General features: G+C 52.4%; 1 protein-coding gene across 1 annotated transcript; it reads left to right on the top strand.

Moving 5' to 3' along the window:
• The first annotated feature begins 9,040 nt into the window (after positions 1–9,040).
• Positions 9,041–15,318, top strand: CCDC42 (coiled-coil domain containing 42). The gene is made up of 7 exons (XM_044983434.1): positions 9,041–9,339; positions 9,779–9,884; positions 10,161–10,265; positions 11,221–11,418; positions 12,416–12,637; positions 14,272–14,430; positions 15,025–15,318. The coding sequence occupies exons 1-7, from the start codon at positions 9,263–9,265 to the stop codon at positions 15,121–15,123; spliced, it is 966 nt and encodes a 321-aa protein (XP_044839369.1). The 5' UTR covers positions 9,041–9,262; the 3' UTR covers positions 15,124–15,318.
• The last annotated feature ends 247 nt before the right edge of the window (positions 15,319–15,565 follow it).

The following is a 15,565-nucleotide window of genomic DNA, read 5'->3' as shown; positions in this document are numbered from 1 at the left end:
CAGGCTGTGCTTGCAATGCTCAGGTCGGCATGAACAAACACCACCTCCTAGGGAACAGCAGAATTACAGCAAAGCCAAATGCTACAGGAGATGATGTTTCTTCAATGGATCTTTGTTAAAGAGTGTGCAGTGTGGTTGTAGTTGTGTCGATTCTATTGGCTAAGAACAAACATTTTCAGTGATCTAAGAGGCTCTAAAGTTCAGGCACCCTCTGTCCTTTAGACTGTGTCTGTCATTTGTATTACAAGTTCTTACCATTCTTCCTGTCATTATAGATGGGGCTGCTAAAAATCGCCTGTTGTTAAGGTTGCCCTCTGCTTCTGTTTTCAGTTGTGTAGAACTTTGACAAACTATCTGTTCAGGTTGAAATTTTTCATGCCCACAGAGATGTGCATGGTAGACACACTCTCACACACTCCCTCACACTCATACACACCCCCAGAGGAAGGTACAGCAATCTGTCCTACATCCGTTCCATCCCAGGTGAGCGTCTCTGCTCTGCGTGCTGGGTACAGATACCCATGTCCTAGAGAGACATTCTTTCCCCGTTTCCCAGAACACAGGGAGCCAGGCCTCTACACCAGTGGCTCTCACCTTTTCCAGACAATTGTGCCTCTATCAGGAGTCTGATTTGTCTTGCGTACCCCAAGTTTCACCTCAGATAAAAACTTACAGAATCAGACATGAAAATACAAAAGTGTCACCGCACACTGAGTGACAAAGTGCTGACCTTCTAATTTTTATCATATAATTCTAAAATAAATCAACTGGAATATAAATATGGTACTTACATTTTGGGGTGTAGTATATAGAGCCGTATAAAGTCATTGTGTGTGTGAAATATTAGCTTGTACTGACTTCACTAGTGCTTTTTATGCAGCTTGTTGTAAAACTCGGCTAATATTTAGATGAGTTGATGTTGCTCTGGAAGACCTCGGAGAACCTGTAGGGGTACACGTACCCCTGGTTGAGAGCCACTGCTCTCAACAAACCCATATTTATGGGTATCCTCCCAAGTACAATGCACAGCCCACTTCCCTGGGATTCACAAACATTCAGTGAGCCTTTATTTATGAGAGCGGAAGCATGAATCCCAGGGAATAAAAGAATATAAAATTCAGACTGGTCTAGAGAAGAGCGATCAGTAGCTTCTGTTCACCCTGCCTCGTCGCACATGAACAAGGGCACGGTCCATGAAACCGACGAGTGGCAAATTCAAAACTGATTAAGGAAATTAATTACATACCATGTGGGAAAAGTGACTGTGGAACTTGCTGCCAGGTGAAGTCGTCACGGCCAAGTATCGAGCAAGATTCAATGAGGCATTGGCTGGTTATATGGATGACAGGAATTTCCAGAGTCACACCAGTTCATGCTGAAAGAAGTGTTTTGGAAGGAACATAAAGCCTCATGCTTCAGGGCATTAGCCAATCTCTAACCACTAGGGATTTGGATGAAACTTTACAGGGGAAGATTGTCCTGTATCTGTCTGTTGTGGGGTTTATTGGACCCTTTGCTGAAGCATCCGGGGCTGGCCAATGTCAGACACAGTATATGGCAGCGGCTGGACCTCAGTTCTGATCCAGTCTGGCTATTCCTGGGCTGCAGCAGATGCTGATGGGTGCCCAGCAGAGAGAGATTGGGATTTGCCCATGAGCTGCCAGCCTGGCTCACTCCCTCTCAGGGGGGAAGAGGGGAGGGGATCGCAGAGCTTTCTTTTGGCCGTTTGTATTTTCCTCTGCAGTGCTGGGAAAGCAATAGAAGATGCCCATCTCCTCGGTAATGAGAAAAGTCCAGGAGCCCAGCATGGAGAAGCGGAGACAGATTAAGCCTTGATAGGAGGTGACATGCTGGCAGCTGCAGGACTCTGGCTGTGATTAGCTGGAAGTAGGGAGCCTTGTCTCAACGGGATCCATAAAACCCGCTGGCTCAGTAATGAATTGGAGTCTGGCCAGGTGGCCTGAGAGAGACTTGCGCTCTCATTTACATGGGGATGCTTCCCACTCACCCTTAAGGGGGAGGCAGCCTGGCTGGGGGCTCTCTTGTCAGATGTGCTCCAGGATCCTTCCCATGCTTCCTCAGCTGAGGCCTGGCTCTCTGTGCTACTCTTTCACCTGTTGTTCTGGGAAACGGGGAAAGGGTGTATCTCTAGGACACTGGTATCCGTACCCAGCGCTCGGGCAGAGACACTCACCTGGGGAAGGGGCTAAGGATGCCTCAGGTGAAGGAGAGATTGCAGTACCTTCCCCACGGTGTGTATAAGTCTGAGGGAGTGTGTTTACCCTGCACAGGCCCTGACCCAAAGCCCACTGAACAATGGGAGTCTTTGCATTGGCTGCAGTGGGTTTGGATCAGGCTCACAGAGAGTAAAACACTTGTCCAGTCTGGGGAAATAAAGGAAAACAACCAAGTAAGAACAATTATAAAGTCTCAATGAGAAAGAGCACAGACTGTGACACTCATCTTGGGCTGACTCAGACAGCACTTCTCCCCCTGGGCTCCCCAGGAGGGGCAGGAAGATTCTTTGTTCCTGATTCATGAAAGCCCTGCACCTCGTGCAGCCATTTACCCCAGCACACACTGCGGGGAAAGCAACACTTCCACTTCGGTCTGGACACGCTCACGGCGCATTGTTCTAACTGATGGCACAAGGTGCAGGGCAACGGAGCATCTGTCCCTCCACAGTTACAGGTGCTGGATGGACACAGAGAGCAGAATGGGAACATCTCCCCCTGTTTACATAGCTACTGACACCACCACCGACCTCTGGGAGCTTCCTTGCTGTTTGCTCCGGTCTTGTTCCTGGCATGAATCTCTGTGCTCTTCCAGGTGGCATCACTGGGAAAAGTCCTGCCCCCAAAGGGCGTGAGGGTCCCATGCTGCTGAACATGCCCCACCCCCACCCCCACCCCCTTCACCCCACATGCTGCTTCCTCAGGGACCTAACCTCTAGCTGCCATTCTTGGAGAGCGATTCTTTTTGCACCCTGAGCACTACCTCCCAGTGGGGCAGGACGCTTTGCAGGGCATTTCTAAAGGGGACCTGGATCCCTGAGGAGACCAAACCCACATCATGTGGGTTATAAAGACAGACATGAGCCCAGGCCCCTATGCTAAAAGAAACCCTGTCGCTGCCAAACATCCCCCTAGGATTCTCTCCGGTGCTCTTCTTCTGCTTGAACCCCTTGAGCCTGCAGGGAGTAGACCTGCTGCCCCTGAAGCAAATGGCTGTTCGCTGACGTGACTAGTCTGAATGCCAGTGATAAAAGCCAGGCATTTCCCCCCGCTTTGCTTGGGTCACTTGTCTCTAAATGAGCCATCTCACAATAACAAATGAGCCCGTCCAAAGCCATCAGTCTGCTCTGGCTGGCTCTCCCCCCTCACTCCCATTTATAGTTAGAGAGGGTCCCAAGGATTCGAGCCCACGCTGCTGTTGGGCATAGGGGCACCAGTTTAATAATACTGCGTGGGACCCCATAAATCCTAAGGATGGCCCTGAGGATAGGCCTCAGTTCCTCTGGCTGTACAAGCAGAGATCCCTACTCTTGGAGCTGAATGGCCTGGCCTGTTAGATGAGTGGCAATAGCAGGTTCATAGCCTGCTACCCGAGCTCTAGCCACTAGAGGGGGACAAAGAGCTCTCAGGTGGCAAAGACTAGAGCAGGGCAAAGCACGGATTTTTTAGTTCACAGACAATTCTGAACAATTGAAATAAATCATTTTGGGTCAAACCATAATTGAAATTTTTCAACATTTTTGGCAAATTGAAAAGTAAAAAAACCAACATTTCTGGTCAAATGAAGTGTTTGGTTCAACCCAAAAGAAATCATTTTGTTTTGACTTTGAACGTTTTTTAATGTTTAAAAAAAATGTAAATAAAATTAAAGGACATTTTGAAACAAAAAGTCATTTTGAAAACGTCAAAACATTTCAGTTTCCTTTTTTTCAGAATTTTAGTTGGGGGATTTTTTTTTTCCAGTTGAAACAATTTGGCAAAACTGACACAAATTTGCAAGAGATGTCAGGATCACTGAATCTGCATTTTTTGCTGAACAAATGTTTTGGTCAAAACTTTTTGCCGAGCTCTAGTAAAGATGCCTGAGCCATGTGAACACTGGCATTTATGCTGTGCCGCTGCACCATTGGCTGAGAAGGGGGTACAATAGATTCCAGTGTAGACAGGGCCAAAGTGGAACAGACTGTCAGGGAGAGACGTCCATTTCCAGCCTGTATCAGAGAGAACCAAACCTTGGCGAGCCTGAAGCTTGAAATCCAGCCCTAAGGACAGTTTGTCCAAGCCTGTTCTCTGTTCATTCACTAGGAATAAGCCCGAGCCTGCCTCTTTCCTTTGGGCAGCATGTGAAGGGCAGGAAACCTCCCTAGTTGATATACGGGATCAGGTCACTCTGGCACAAACGTAACTAACTGCAGCTTAGCTGCTGTAAATACATCTTGCAAGGCAGCCTCAGTGTATACCCTCCCTGGTCTCGACTGACAGCATGAACTCTGAGCAGCAACTCTCACACACCCACTGGGAGGAAAATTGCACAGATGTGCTTTGTCTTTGAGAGGAGAGACCAGGGTCAGCCCAGCCCCAAATTCAATGGGAAGGGAAGGGAATTCAGCAAAAGTGAGAAACCAAACTCTCATTACAGCTCCTGCTGCTCTTCAGAAATCCTTTGCTAGGAGGCACATGCCAGAGAAGCTGTCCTCTGAGCAGTGCCAGCCCAATGCCACAGCTTCATGGGTCAGCTTACCTTACCATCCCCTACAGGGGGGGAAGCCATTTGGTCAACAAGGCCTTTGGTGTGGCAACAGCTGGGGGAGCAGTTCACAGCCAACAGCTGATTTAACCCAGTTAGCCCTTCTCCCACTGAGCCCACTCGTCCGAATCCATAACTCCAGCATCACTCTGGCCACAAAACCAAGTGGTCATCCCCTGTGAGGACACTCTCTGCCTCCCTCCACATCCCTGTGAGAGGGGCTGGCTCCTGCTCTGTCTATAGCTGGTGGGTCTGCTTCCCTGCCTCAGTAACTCATATGGGGTGAGGGGGCTGCTCCACCCAGCTCCTGCATCTGGTGCCTACCTCTGTGTGGCCCCCCCACCTCCACGCATGCTATTATCTGCTCACCACCCCCACCCCTGTATCCACGCCCTACACACGACTGCAGTAATGCTTGTACAAGCCATGCCTTGTGAGGGATCGCATGAAAGCTAAGAACGCACTGGCTGTGAATATCACTGCAAAGTGCACGAGTTAGCGGTACGTGTGATGTTATCAATTCCCTCTGTGTGATGTTACTAGACTGGGTTTAAGACCAGACAGTCTAGGCTAGGCAAAGGTAATAAGCAGGTGTGTCTGAGACAAAGGAATGGGGATTTACCTCAGCTTACATATCAGCCATAAACAAAGCTAACCCAGCGGGGTTATCCTGAGCCTGAACTGGAGAGACAGAGAATTAACCTGGCTCCTGCACCCCAGAGAGACACAAGAGGCTGGATCCCCAGGAGGTCTGCCTGACTCATAAGACAAAGACACTCCTAGAGAAGCCATCATTCATGTAGCAAGGACATGTCAAGGTGAGCCTTGAAGAAGTTAATGGCAAAGCTTGAGGTTATTTAACAGCCAATCAGAAACTGTTGCTGGAGGGGAAGGGGTTCCCCATGGAAAAAATTGAGGTTTTGTTGAAAGAACAAAACCCTGACAGTCAAAAACTGACATATTCCCACTAAAAGCTGCCAAAAAATTGCTTGTCGGTTTTCTGACTATAACAGTCCCTCTGTACCGGTGTGTCCGCAGCACCAGATGTCCCACCACTCACCACTTGAGCAGTTGTTTCAGCTCAAGTACTACCCTCCCTGGTGCTCTTTTAGTGGGATGCAGGGTTGTCTCCTCATGCCGCCCATGGTTTCACAGAAAGCCCATAAGGAATAACATGAAACAGCTTCCCATGAGTCTTTTCCACCAGTCATTTGTCCTGGCCTTTCCTCACACTTATACCTTCCTAATCCCCAAAGAGAGGGAGACTCCATGCCCTTTGCTTCCTGGTGTCTTCTTATCAAAATAAATCTTTAAACAGTTCTGGCCATCTGAGGCTTAACTCCTAGAGCACAACCATGCCTGAGCCCTTAGTCTAGGCAGTATCCCGCTGACAACCTTCTGCAGCAGTCTCTGCCTCAGCGCCCTGCTGCCCTTGCCCAGCTGAGAGAGAGAGGTCATTAATCAGCCACTGGTGCTTCCCTTTGGGCTAACTTGGCTCCTGGAGCAGGGGCGGCTCTAGGTATTTTGCCATCCCAAGCACGGCAGGCAGACTGCCTTCGGCGGCTTGCCTGCGGGAGGTCCCTGGTCCCGCGGATTCGGCGGCATGCCTGCGGGAGGTCTGCCGAAGCCATGGGACCAGCAGATCCTCCGCAGGCATGCTGCCGAAGGCAACCTGCCTGCCGCCCTCGCGGCGACCGGCAAAGCGCCCCCCACGGCTTGCCGCCCCAAGCACGCGCTTGGCGTGCTGGTGCCTGGAGCCACCCCTGTCCCGGAGGAGCTGGTCACAGGGGCTGTCAAGGCTGAATCCCCACTCTGTCACTTTGAGTGCAGAAGGTGGGGGCCCACAAAGATTTTAAAAATTAATACTGGCCACTCCAGGCTTTTATTAAACTCCCAAGGTTACAGCTTTTCTCTGCCTTTGGCTTGGTAAACGCTGCCACCCATCAAATGCCAAAAGCCGCCTTGGACCCAGGAAGGTGCACTTGGGAATTCCTCCCTGTGGGGTACCCCCAAGCTCTTTCACACACCCCCGCCCCCCCCCCGGGTAAGAGCTGAGAAGAAAACAAAGGAAATTAGCTGTTGCTACCAGCTAATCAAACAACATGCACAAATCTCTTAGGACACTAAAAATCCAATCCTGTTCTTAAAAAAGGTAAATTTTATTAAAAACAAAAAGGAAGAAAATACATCTGGAACTTAGGCTTTTGTTAGATTTTAAAAGAGCAATTCCAAAAATTAAGCACCCAAAATAGCTTTCTTGGGGGTTCAGCTTAAAGGTTATAGGCAAACAAAAGCATCTGGAGTTAGCACAGAGGAGAATAATAAGCCAAAATAAAGAAATAAACCTGATCGTGTCTATTTAAACATTGCTAATTTACTTACATATTTTGGTGGTTTCAAATAAGTAATTCTAGGTATGATCTGATGATTTTTCATACCTGGCTTAAAGCTTTACACACCATTTCTGCTGCCCTCTTTCCCGGAGAGACACAACAGACACAAAAGGAAAGCTGCTTTTCCAATTTTAAAAAGTTCTAGCCTTCCCATTGGCTCTTTTGGTCAGGTGCCCACTCCTTTTTTACCTGTGGGCTTGTTAACCCTTTACAGGTAAAGCAAGCAGAGAACAGACACCAAGAGGGATTTTACAGCTAACTGGCCGGCTAGGTGTTCATAAAATGGAGCTCAGCTACCCCCGCTTCATTTATCACAGGGGCTGATCCCACTTCCCTTTCGACAGGGACCAGGCCCCCATGACACTGACAAACAATCACAAATGTTGAAGGAAAGCAGCCACTTACCATGAAAAAATTCTTTTCCTTGAAAACCCAACTTCACATTGAAAAAAGGGTTTCAACAGAATTTTTTTTTATCAGCCTTGTTTGTTAATCAGCACAGAGCCGTAGCACTTTGCTGCTGAGCATCTACCTGTTTGAAAGGAACCACTGGAAAATAACTTCATAGGTTAGAGACAATACCTTCAACTGCAGCCACACCCAGCCAGGCAGATGTGCAGACCCCAGGGCACTAGGGTCATATGCTTCCTGTGAGGTTCTCCAAGCAGCTGGTTGCCATGTTCCGTGCCCACTGCAGTCTCTGAGCGGCCTTGAGACATAACTCCATGTAGAGCACATTGCATTAATTCAGTCTGGAGGTGACACAGGTCTGATCACCGGAGCAAGGTCCTTGAATCAGTAAGAAAAAGGGCACAACCTCCTGGCCTAGCATAAATGATAAGCAGCAGCTTTGGCCAGTGCCGCTCTCGGAGCATCCTGAAGCAGCTGTGGCTTCAGCAGGCCCCTCAGGTTGTGAATCTGGATAGTAAAGTGGGGAGAAATTCTCCTAAGCGAGAGATCTGATCTGTGCTCTGCCAGGCACGTCTCCAGTCTGGCAGGGTAAAGTTCAGCCAGTCAGAAAACAAAAGGGTCTGTCTCAGAAGGTACAAAACTGGGGATGGAAGCCAGCCAGGTCTCTGGTCAGGGAGGGGAATGCTCCATTTGCCTGGCTCGGATGTCATTGGGATATTATTATTTATCACAGCATGAGTCTTCACAGGGCTTCTCTGTGTTTTGTTCTGAGTAAATATCTTAGATCTACTGTGTGTGTGATTGCCCCCATGTTGGCCAACACAAATTGAACTGGGAACCTCCAGAGCTAAAAGACTGCGGTGCTACTGCTTGTAACTGTGACTAACATACACATACCCACATCTAATTTTACAACGATCTGATGCTCACCTCCTCCTGGACACATCTGCCTACACGCAGGAGCTGCCTTTCCTGCTGGGGATACTGCAATGGTTGCAAAGGGCACAGAGAGTGGTGACCCTGGAGAAATGTCACCTGTGCAGGGTGAGGGAACCCCCTGCCGTCCCACAAACCCTGGCAGCAATAATGCTCCGTCTTTACAAAGCCACCACGTATGTTATGGCTAAACCCTTGACAGTTTTCCCTCTTCCTCCCCTTTCTCATGTCATGGCCCCTGCCAGCTCAACAGGCTTAGCGCCGCGGTGCATGGGGGCCAGCAGGAGGAGCACAGGCTATGCACCGGGCTTTCAGCCCTGCTGACACAGACCTCCTGTGAGGCTCATCCGATTCCTCCCTTCCCTAAGGGGACATGGAAGAGAAGGGGAGGATGCAGCAGTGGAGCTGGGGACTGGGGGGGATGGCTCCCTGCAGCCCAGCCAGATGGGAACAAATTTCCCCTTAAGGGACAGGGGCATTAAGGTTGCTAAGTAACCACCTGGCATTGTCCAACCCTGGCTGCTGGGGTTCCATGGATTCCAACGGTACGTGGAGCCAGCCACCAAGCCTCTGTCTGCTGGGGGCTCCGACAAGGAGGGAGGGGAAGAGAGGGCCTTGGGAAGAGCAGGAGGGCGGCGCTCAGGGACTGTGGGTGCATCCCACTCCAGCCCGCTAACTCCCACATACGGCAGCTGAGCTGGGCCCCAAGGAGAGGCTGCATAGGTGGGGCCAGAGCAGGGCTCGCTGGGGGAGCAGACACAATGGCCACCATGGAGGAAGAGGACCTGTCAGAGTATTTCCGCATGCAGTATGGGCAGAAGCTCCTGAAGCTGCTGATGTGAGTAACAGGCTCCCCTCCCCGTCCCATCCTCCTGCTCTCCCTCCCCCCCACGTCTATGTCCTTCCACAATTCCACCCTCCCCTGCCCCGTACACCCACCTCCTTCTCTCCTTCCCCCCCACTTCCAGTCCTTCCACAATATCCCTCCTGCCTTCTTGTCTCTCCACCATCTCTCCCTCTCCCACCTTCCCTTGCCCTCCCTCCACCTTTCCCCTCCCCTCCTGGCACGAGTAGAATTCAGTCTCCATGCTCGTGGGGCCCTGGGCTTCATCCACACGTGGTGCTCTGCCATGTCACCCCAGCCCTGCCCCAGGAGCTCAGAGCCTCCAGGGCACAGGCCGAGCGAATGGCGAGGCAATCTCCCTTGCGATGGGCAGGCAGCACTGAGCTCACAGGCTCAGTTACAGGCAGGGAACGCTTTTGTATCTTTGCGGCAGGAAATTCCCAGCACCGGAGGAGCAATCCCCATCGCCGTCCATTCGGCTGCTGGAGAAGAAGAAAGAGGCCACGCTGGTGCACAGGGCTATGGAGGCTCAGAAGGAGGTGAGAGAGGCATTTGTGAGGGACCCTTGCCATGACCCACAGCACCAGCTACCAGCTGGGCTTCTTCAGAGCCATGCACACCCTGCTCTGTGCCCTCCACCTCCTGCTGGGTCCAGTCTCCTCAGGCACCCCCTGAGAGGCACAGCACAAAATCTGTCCCTCTGGCCCTGCTTTGGAGGGTCAGGGTGGGGGACCACTGACTATTGGCACTGGAAGGGGGGCTCACTGGATCAGAGTAGCTGGCTCACCATTGGACTTTCTCCATGATCCCTGTAGGCTTTCCGGACGAGGATGGAAGCCCTGAATAACCGATGGGAGGAGCTCAGGGCCAAGGAGATTCAGCTGAAGGCTTATATAAAGAAATTTGAGCAGTTCATACAGGTACAGCCAGTCCTGTGGCACTCACATAACATGCCCCTGAGCTGTAACACAACCGCCTGTTCCCATTCCATATGAGGGGCTCCTCTGTGTACACCCACACACACCCCTGAGCTGTAACACAGCAGCCGCCTGTTGCCATTCCATATGAGGGGCTCCTCTGTGGTACACCCACACACACCCCTGAGCTGTAACATAGCAGCCGCCTGTTGCCATTACATGTGAACGCGTTGTCTCCTTTGTGGTACACCTGCACACACCCCAGAGCTATAACACAGCCGCCTGTTGCCATTATGTGTAGAGGGCTTCTCCATGACACACCCGCACATACCCCTAAGCTGTAATGAAGCTGCCTTTTCCCATTATGTGTAGAGGGCTCCTCCGTGATACATCTCACACACCCATGACTTCTTGACTCTCTTCTCAGCATAGAAGAGGAATTGATGTTTCAAGGCAGTAGCCACGACTTTATCCAGCAGGGCCCCTCCCCGCTCCATTCTGTATCACAGCCAGAGATGGTCTGGGGAGGGGCTGGCTAGGGGTGGGTTGCTCTACGTTGCCATGAGCCTTCAAGACCAGCTTTGTCATGCCCAGCTTAAGTGGCATCCATCCCAAAGCCTCAGCCAACATCTTCCCTCAGTGCTGGTAGCAGGGTGTTCTCTGCAGCTCTCCTTAGGACCAGGTGCCAATGGCTGTGGAAGCTATGGGACCCCATCCCCGCTGCTGGTGACTGTCTAGCTCCATTGCTGTCCATTGGCGTGATCATGGCTCATCCAGGCTTCTTCTCCCCTCCTCTCCTCCACCCTGCCGTAGTCTCTCTCCTCTTCCAAGTACTGCTGATGTTGGAGGGGCATGGGGCTGGGTAGGAGGCATCTCCTTTTGATGCGGTCACATTGCTAACCTCCCACATCTCTTGTCTCGGGTTTCCTTTCTGGGGTGGTGGTGGGGGGATTGCTAGGAAAATGACCAAAAGCGAATTCGAGCCCTGAAGAAAGCCAACAAGGAGAAAGAGCTGAAGAAACAGAGGGTGAAGGAGCTGGCAAAGGCCAAGCTGGACATGGCAGTCCTAAAACAGGAGCATCAGCGGCTCTTCAACAAGCTGCAGCAGTACTCCATCTTCAACAAGTACCTGGAGAAGGTGGTCGAGATGTCGGAGGTGAGCCTGGACGCTAGGGGCTCCCACGTGCTGAGATGGGACCATAGGCAGGGGCAAAAGTCTCAGGGGGAGATGAGGCAGGGCCCAGGGTTCCCTGCAGCTGGGTTAGTGCAGAGAGCATAGAGGAGCTGAGATGGGTTCCCTCATGCTAGAAAGGACCTGGAGTAGGGAGCAGGGCCGTGTGGGAGTGACCTGGGGAAGGGGCTGAAGGTTTTAGCAAAGTGGAGGTGGGATCCCAGGGGCCTGGCCAAGGGAACAGAGGGTAAAGCTGGGATGAGCAGGGCCCTCCCATGTATGCGTGGGATACTCAGGCCGGGGGAGCAGGGCCGGCTCCAGACCCCAGCGCGGCAAGCACGCACGTGGGGCGGCCCTTTCCCGGGGGGGCGGCAGGCTGGACCGGTGGACCTGCCGCAGTCATGCCTGCGGAAGGTCCACCGGAGCCCCGGGACGACCGGACCTGCCGCAGGCATGACTGCGGAGGGGGCGCTCGTCCCGCGGCTCCAGTGGACCTCCCGCAGGCATGACTGCGGACGGTTCGCTGGTCCCACGGCTCGGCTGGACCTCCCGCAGGCGTGCCTGCGGCAGCTCAACCGCAGCCGCCGGACCAGCGAACCGCCCGCAGCTACGGGAGGTCCAGCTGAGCCGCGCAACTAGCGGACCCTCACCAGTCAAGCCCGCGGGAGGTCCGCTGCTCCCGGGGCTCCCGGGCGCCTCCCGCGCCTGACTGCTTGGGGCGGCCAAAAAGGTAGAGCCGCCCCTGCGGGGGAGGTGTGATATTTTCCTGGGATGGGGTGATAACGAAGCTGGGACACAGGAGATGCGCTGGTGTGATAAGGATACTCTGGGGCAGATGTGCTATTCTCCCCAGTTAGAGGGGATGGGATGTCCTTCCTTCCTTGCCTGGGCTGGGTATCGGTGCCACCAAGTGGCAGTGTGATAGGCTCCCGGGCACCGTGCTGGACTATGAGGCAGTAATGCCCAGTGCGCTGTGCTGCAGTTTGAGGAGATACGGGAAGTCATTGGCCGGTACAAGACGCTGGTGGGCATGCACCAGGATCTCATGCAATCGGCGCAGGAGGGGCTGGAGATGATCGAGCAGGCGAAGGTGCGCCTGTCTCACTATACGGAAGAGAAGGACGACGAGATCCTGCAGCACAACAACGAGCTGGCACGCCTGCAAATGCGCTTCGACCACGCCCGCAGCGATGTCATCGTCTGGGTAAGGGCGGGGATCCCACACATGTGCCCTGAGGCAGCCCTCTTCTTCCCCCCAGACACAGGCAGGGGAACTCCCCCAGCTTGCTGGGCAGTGGTGGGACAGGAGGCTGGCAAGGCAGCAGGATACTGCCACCCTGTTTGCTGGGTGGGTCCTCACCCCTGACCCAATGGGTCACCCCAGGGTTCAATCTGTGACTGCACTGGGCCAGGAGGACAGATCCTGGGTTTCAGGGTGCTGGTGGGTCACTCAATCATAGACGTTTGCCCTTGTGCATAGCAGGAAAGTTCCACTAGGTCAATTTCAAATCAGCCCGTCTACACCAGGGCAAACCCCAAATGCTGCTGCCCTTGCCACGGTTTGAGTCTTGCCTGCGTTGGTTCTGCATGGCGACCTAAGCTAGACTGATATAAGAGAGGCGTAACCCAGCGTAAGGCCCTGATTCATCGGAGTACTGAACCATGGGCCACATGCCATGTTAGGCACATGTTGCTGAGTCAGGGTCATTGTGCATCTACACTAGGGGGTGCCTGGGGGTGACAATAAAGCAATGGCAAGACGTGGGGGCATTTTTTCTAATTTAGACCAGACTGCTGGGATATGAGAGACCTATTTGATCATATCCAATCTATCCCCCCAGGGCCAGGGCTGGATTGTTCCCCACAGTAAGGCCTCCATGGCTTTATCTAATGTAGCTGTAAAGGCTTCAAGTCTTGGGGCTTTCACCAGTCCCTTGGATGAGGATCCCAGGGCTCAGAAACCTCAGCATGGATATGGTTTTGCATGTGTTCAGTCTTTTCTTTGACCAGTTGCAATCCATGACTCCAAATTATACCCCTTGATTCACCCCTTTCTGCTCCCTCTTTTCTATTTATACTCTTCAGATACCTACAGTTAATTGTCAGGGTCCTCCCAGTTCCTGGTTGGTAGCCAGGGATCTGTGAATGAGGGATGACATGCCTGTGTAAATAGCTGCATAATTCCCTGTTTTAGAAGTGGCCGCAGAATTGTGCTCTGCAATCCAAGCTTTAGTTTAAAATCACAACAGAAGTGAAGAAAACCTTCCAAATGCGACGCATCCTGTCTTATTGTTTGGTTCAAGTTCCTTCCCCATTTCTAGTGCTGTTAGATTTGTACCATTACCTCTTTGAACAGTCCCTGATGAAGGCACGCTGGCTGCTGCTGCTGGTGTGGATTGTTTTTCTTTCCCAGCGGCATTACAATCTGCTGCCCCTTTAGCAGGGTATTTTTCAGGTTTCCCCAGCCCTTTCCAGTGCTTCCGGATGGTCCATACATCTTCCCTCTGCACCATGCTCACTAGACTTAGCTCCCCAAACCAGCTCTTGTGAACTCTGACCTGCTTGTGCAGGTGCATTCTGGGAACTTGCCACTACCATGCTGAATTCCCTTAATGATGATCACTGGCTATGGCTCATGATCCTAAGCCGAGCCGAGACTTTTCCAGATGTGAATGGAAGTGAAAGGACAGATTGATGCTGTGTAGTGTCCAGGGCGAGGGTGGGTACTGCCCAGGTAGCAGATGGGCCACTATCAAATTGGCATCTCCAGTGCTTCGCCAGCCTCTCTGCTGAGCAGCGTATGTCCATGCTTTCTGCTGCCCTCTCCTCTCGCCGCAGGAGTCTCGCTGGGCCCACATCCAGAACACAGCTGCCAAGAAAACCCTCATGCTGGGCACCATCAAGATGGCCACCCTGAACCTCTTCCAGAGCGTGAGCAAGCAACTGAAGGAGACCTTGAGCGTGCCTGTGGAGGACACCCACAAGCAGCTGGACATGGTACAGCCAGGGTGACACCCACCCCTCACCCCAGGCTCAGGGAAGGAGAGCAGCACCTGCCCCGGCTGCAGAGGTGGGGGCTGTGCTCTGCAGAGGAGAGGGCTAGGAGAAAACAATGTATCAGGCACCTCACCCCATCCTGGAGGGGACTCTCTAGGACACAGCTGGGGTGCCAATGGCAGAGCAGAAGGGGGGGAACACCAGCAATAAATGAGCATGGAGTCTGAGTTGACCTTTGCCCCTCTTGCCCCAGAAAGGGGCCGGTGCAGGGAAGGGAGGATCTATTTGTGGAGGCACAAGGCTGGATGAATTGGGACGGCGGGTGATTGAACTGGCTACAAATCCCTTGTGTATCTGGGCCATTGCTCCATGCTTTCATTAGCTGGCTTCCTGCCCTCAAGGACTGGCCCCCAAAGAGCCTCCCACCTGCTCTGAGCTGGGGATGCAAATGTCCAGTCCTCCTTCTCTGCAGCCCAATTTAAAGCCATGGGAAATGTGCCTTTCAGAGCAGCCAAACACTTGCCATTCATGCTGCCAAAGCCATTCCAAGCAGTCCTAAACCTCCAGCCCTGCCATCTCTCTTCTCCACCCCAGATCCAGCAGTTCATCCAGGACCTCTCCGACATCTGGGCAGAGGTGAAAAAGAAGGACGCCCAAAGCCGGTCACTGATAGTTGTGGTCAAGGACGTGTAAGGGAAACACCAACTACCCCTGTTCTGCCAAGGGAAGGCTTGGCCAGCTGAGACAGGAAAGGAAAGGGTCTCCCATGGATGCTGCAGACTGCACTTCAGTGCTCTCCATCCTCCTGGCTCTGAGCTCCCGTGCAAACCGAGACTGTTCGTGTTATAAAGATAATATATCCTAAGGGCCACGTCATTTTCATGGGGTTTGTTCCTCACGTTACATTAAAAACCACCCCAGAGTGCCCTGACATAGAGCTGGGGGAATTTCTCCACTTACACTTTGTTGTTGAAAAATATAACATAAGAACAGCCATACTGGGTCAGACCAAAGGTCCATCAAGCCCAGTATCCTGTCCTCTGGCAGTGGCCAATGGCAGGTGCCCCAAAGGGAATGAACAGACAGGTTATCATCAAGTGATCCATGCTCTGGCAAACAGAGGCTAGAGACACCA

The sequence above is a fragment of the Mauremys mutica genome, chromosome 12 (assembly GCF_020497125.1).
Source record: "Mauremys mutica isolate MM-2020 ecotype Southern chromosome 12, ASM2049712v1, whole genome shotgun sequence".
Classification (NCBI taxonomy): domain Eukaryota; kingdom Metazoa; phylum Chordata; order Testudines; family Geoemydidae; genus Mauremys; species Mauremys mutica.
Note: the sequence above shows the minus strand (reverse complement) of the source record. Positions and strands in the feature narration are given on the sequence as shown.

Bases quoted from the DNA above. Each gene is read 5' to 3' on its own strand.
- CCDC42 (XM_044983434.1), top strand. From the start codon at position 9,263: ATGGCCACCATGGAGGAAGAGGACCTGTCAGAGTATTTCCGCATGCAG. The intron at 9,885-10,160 runs GTGAGAGAGGCA...TGATCCCTGTAG, and splicing joins CTATGGAGGCTCAGAAGGAG to GCTTTCCGGACGAGGATGGA. The intron at 14,431-15,024 runs GTACAGCCAGGG...TCTCCACCCCAG, and splicing joins CCCACAAGCAGCTGGACATG to ATCCAGCAGTTCATCCAGGA.